The sequence below is a fragment of the Lactuca virosa genome, chromosome 1 (genome assembly GCF_052849685.1).
Source record: "Lactuca virosa cultivar CGN04683 chromosome 1, Lactuca_virosa_CGN04683_v6, whole genome shotgun sequence".
NCBI lineage: Eukaryota > Viridiplantae > Streptophyta > Magnoliopsida > Asterales > Asteraceae > Lactuca > Lactuca virosa.
In genome coordinates, this window is record NC_136426.1 from 253442260 (window position 1) to 253444268 (window position 2009).

At 39.3% G+C, this 2009-nt stretch overlaps 1 protein-coding gene across 1 annotated transcript; it reads left to right on the forward strand.

Annotated features, from left to right (window-relative positions):
- Window positions 1–578: 578 nt before the first annotated feature.
- On the forward strand, window positions 579–1316 carry LOC145129154 (uncharacterized). Its single transcript, XM_079063890.1, has one exon. It carries the CDS (start codon window positions 579–581, stop codon window positions 1314–1316), a length of 738 nt encoding a protein of 245 aa, XP_078920016.1.
- Window positions 1317–2009: the final 693 nt, after the last annotated feature.

Consider the following 2009-nt stretch of genomic DNA (forward strand, 5'->3'; position numbering starts at 1 on the left):
AGTCAGATGTTTTGGGCCAGGAATATGTTTGGGCTTAAGGTAAGGCCCATTAGAGGAGTTGGGCCCAATTTGTCAAATTGGGCCATTAGTGGGCCACTAGTGGGCTTGGAAAGCCTACCTAGTGTTGGGCTTTTGTTTTGGGTTTGGGCCTATGCTTGGATCGTACTGGGCCAGGGGTATAATGGTCATTTTATCCCATGCATGGATTAAGGATTATGGTATTAATGTTTTAGCTATATTAAAAATGGTATTAATGTTTTAGCTATATTAATGTTTTCGAAATAAATGGATTAAGGATTATGGTATTAATGTTTTAGAAATAAGGATTATGGTATTAATGTTTTAGCTATATTAAAAATGGATTAAGGATTATGGTATTAATGTTTTCGAAATAAATGGTATTAATGTTTTAGCTATATTAAAAATGAAATTTTTACCCTTGATTTTTGGGTCGTTACAAACAAGCCTCATATTAAACCGTATCAGCCTCCATTGCCATTTCCAGCTCGAGCCATACAAGAAAGCACGATGTTGATTACCAAAAGTTCCTGGAACACATAAAAGCCCTTCAAATTAATATGCCATTCATCGAGGCGGTTGCACAAATGCCTAAATATGCCAAATTCCTAAAGGAGTTTCTTACAAATAGAAAGAAGATGGAAGAGGTGAAGAAAGTGGTCCTAAATGAAAATTGTTCAGCTGCCATGTTGAACAAATTACCTAAGAAAAAGGGTGATCCGGGAAGTTTGACAATACCTTGTCAATTTGGAAATTTAGCAACTACACATGCATTGGCTGACTCGGGGGCAAGTGTTAACCTCATGCCATATTCATTATTCAAGAAATTAAATCTTCCGGAGCAAATGCCAATTCGAATGGCAATTCACTTAGCAAATAAAACGGTCACATTTCCAAGGGGAATATGTGAAGATCTATTGGTGAAAGTTGATAAGTTTGTGTTCCCCGCAGACTTCATAGTACTAGACATGGAAGCGGACCCTCAAGTCCCGATCATACTTGGAAGACCCTTCCTCAACACCGCGAGTGCTATAGTAGACATGCGAGATTCTAAACTTACCCTCAGGGTGGGAGACGATTCAGTTACATTTAGAGTTGATCAAGCAATGAAGCATGCAAGGTATAGTGATGACACGACATTCTCGGTTGATATGTTGGAAGAATTAATGGAAGATTGGAAAGAAGACAAGCCAAATAAGTCCATCATTACCTTTGAAGATGAATTTGATGCTGAAAGAGACCTGATGGAGATAGAGAGATTGCTCGAGGAAGCTGAATATAATGATCGGAAGTGCTGAAAGCCCGACTTGCCGAGTAGCATCCACCGACTCGACGAGTCCATTCGAAAAAACTCGATCAGTCGCGAATTTTGCCTGGGACTCAATGAGTCCCCTCACTGGACTTGACGTTTTCAACATACAGAACACGAAATCTAAACTAAAAATTCTACCTGATCATCTGGAATATGCATTTCTTGAAGATGGCCAACAACAACCAGTAATTATAGCTTCTGATCTAGCTAAACATGAAAAAGAAAGCCTTGTGGGAGTACTAAAGAAAAGACAAGGGGTCATATCAAGGAAGATAACCGATATCAAAGGGATAAGTCCAGCCTATTGTTCTCATAAGATTAACCTAGAAGATGGAGCTAAACCTGTAGTTCAACGCCAAAGAAGACTTAACCCAAATATGCAAGAAGTGGTGAAAAAGGAGGTGGTTAAACTATTAGATGTTGGGATCATTTACTCAATGTCTGATAGCCCATGGGTAAGTCCGGTGCAAGTGGTACCGAAGAAAGGAGGAATGATGGTGGTTACCAATGACGATAACGAGTTAATTCCAACAAGAACAGTAACTGGGTGGCGCGTTTGCATCGACTATAGAAAGCTTAATGATGCTACATGCAAAGATCACTTCCCGTTACCATTTATTGATCAAATGCTAGAAAGGCTTTCCGGTCATCTATACTATTGTTTTCTCGATGGTTTCTC

Coding starts and splice junctions, on each gene's coding strand:
- LOC145129154 (XM_079063890.1), top strand. CDS start 579: ATGCCATTCATCGAGGCGGTTGCACAAATGCCTAAATATGCCAAATTC.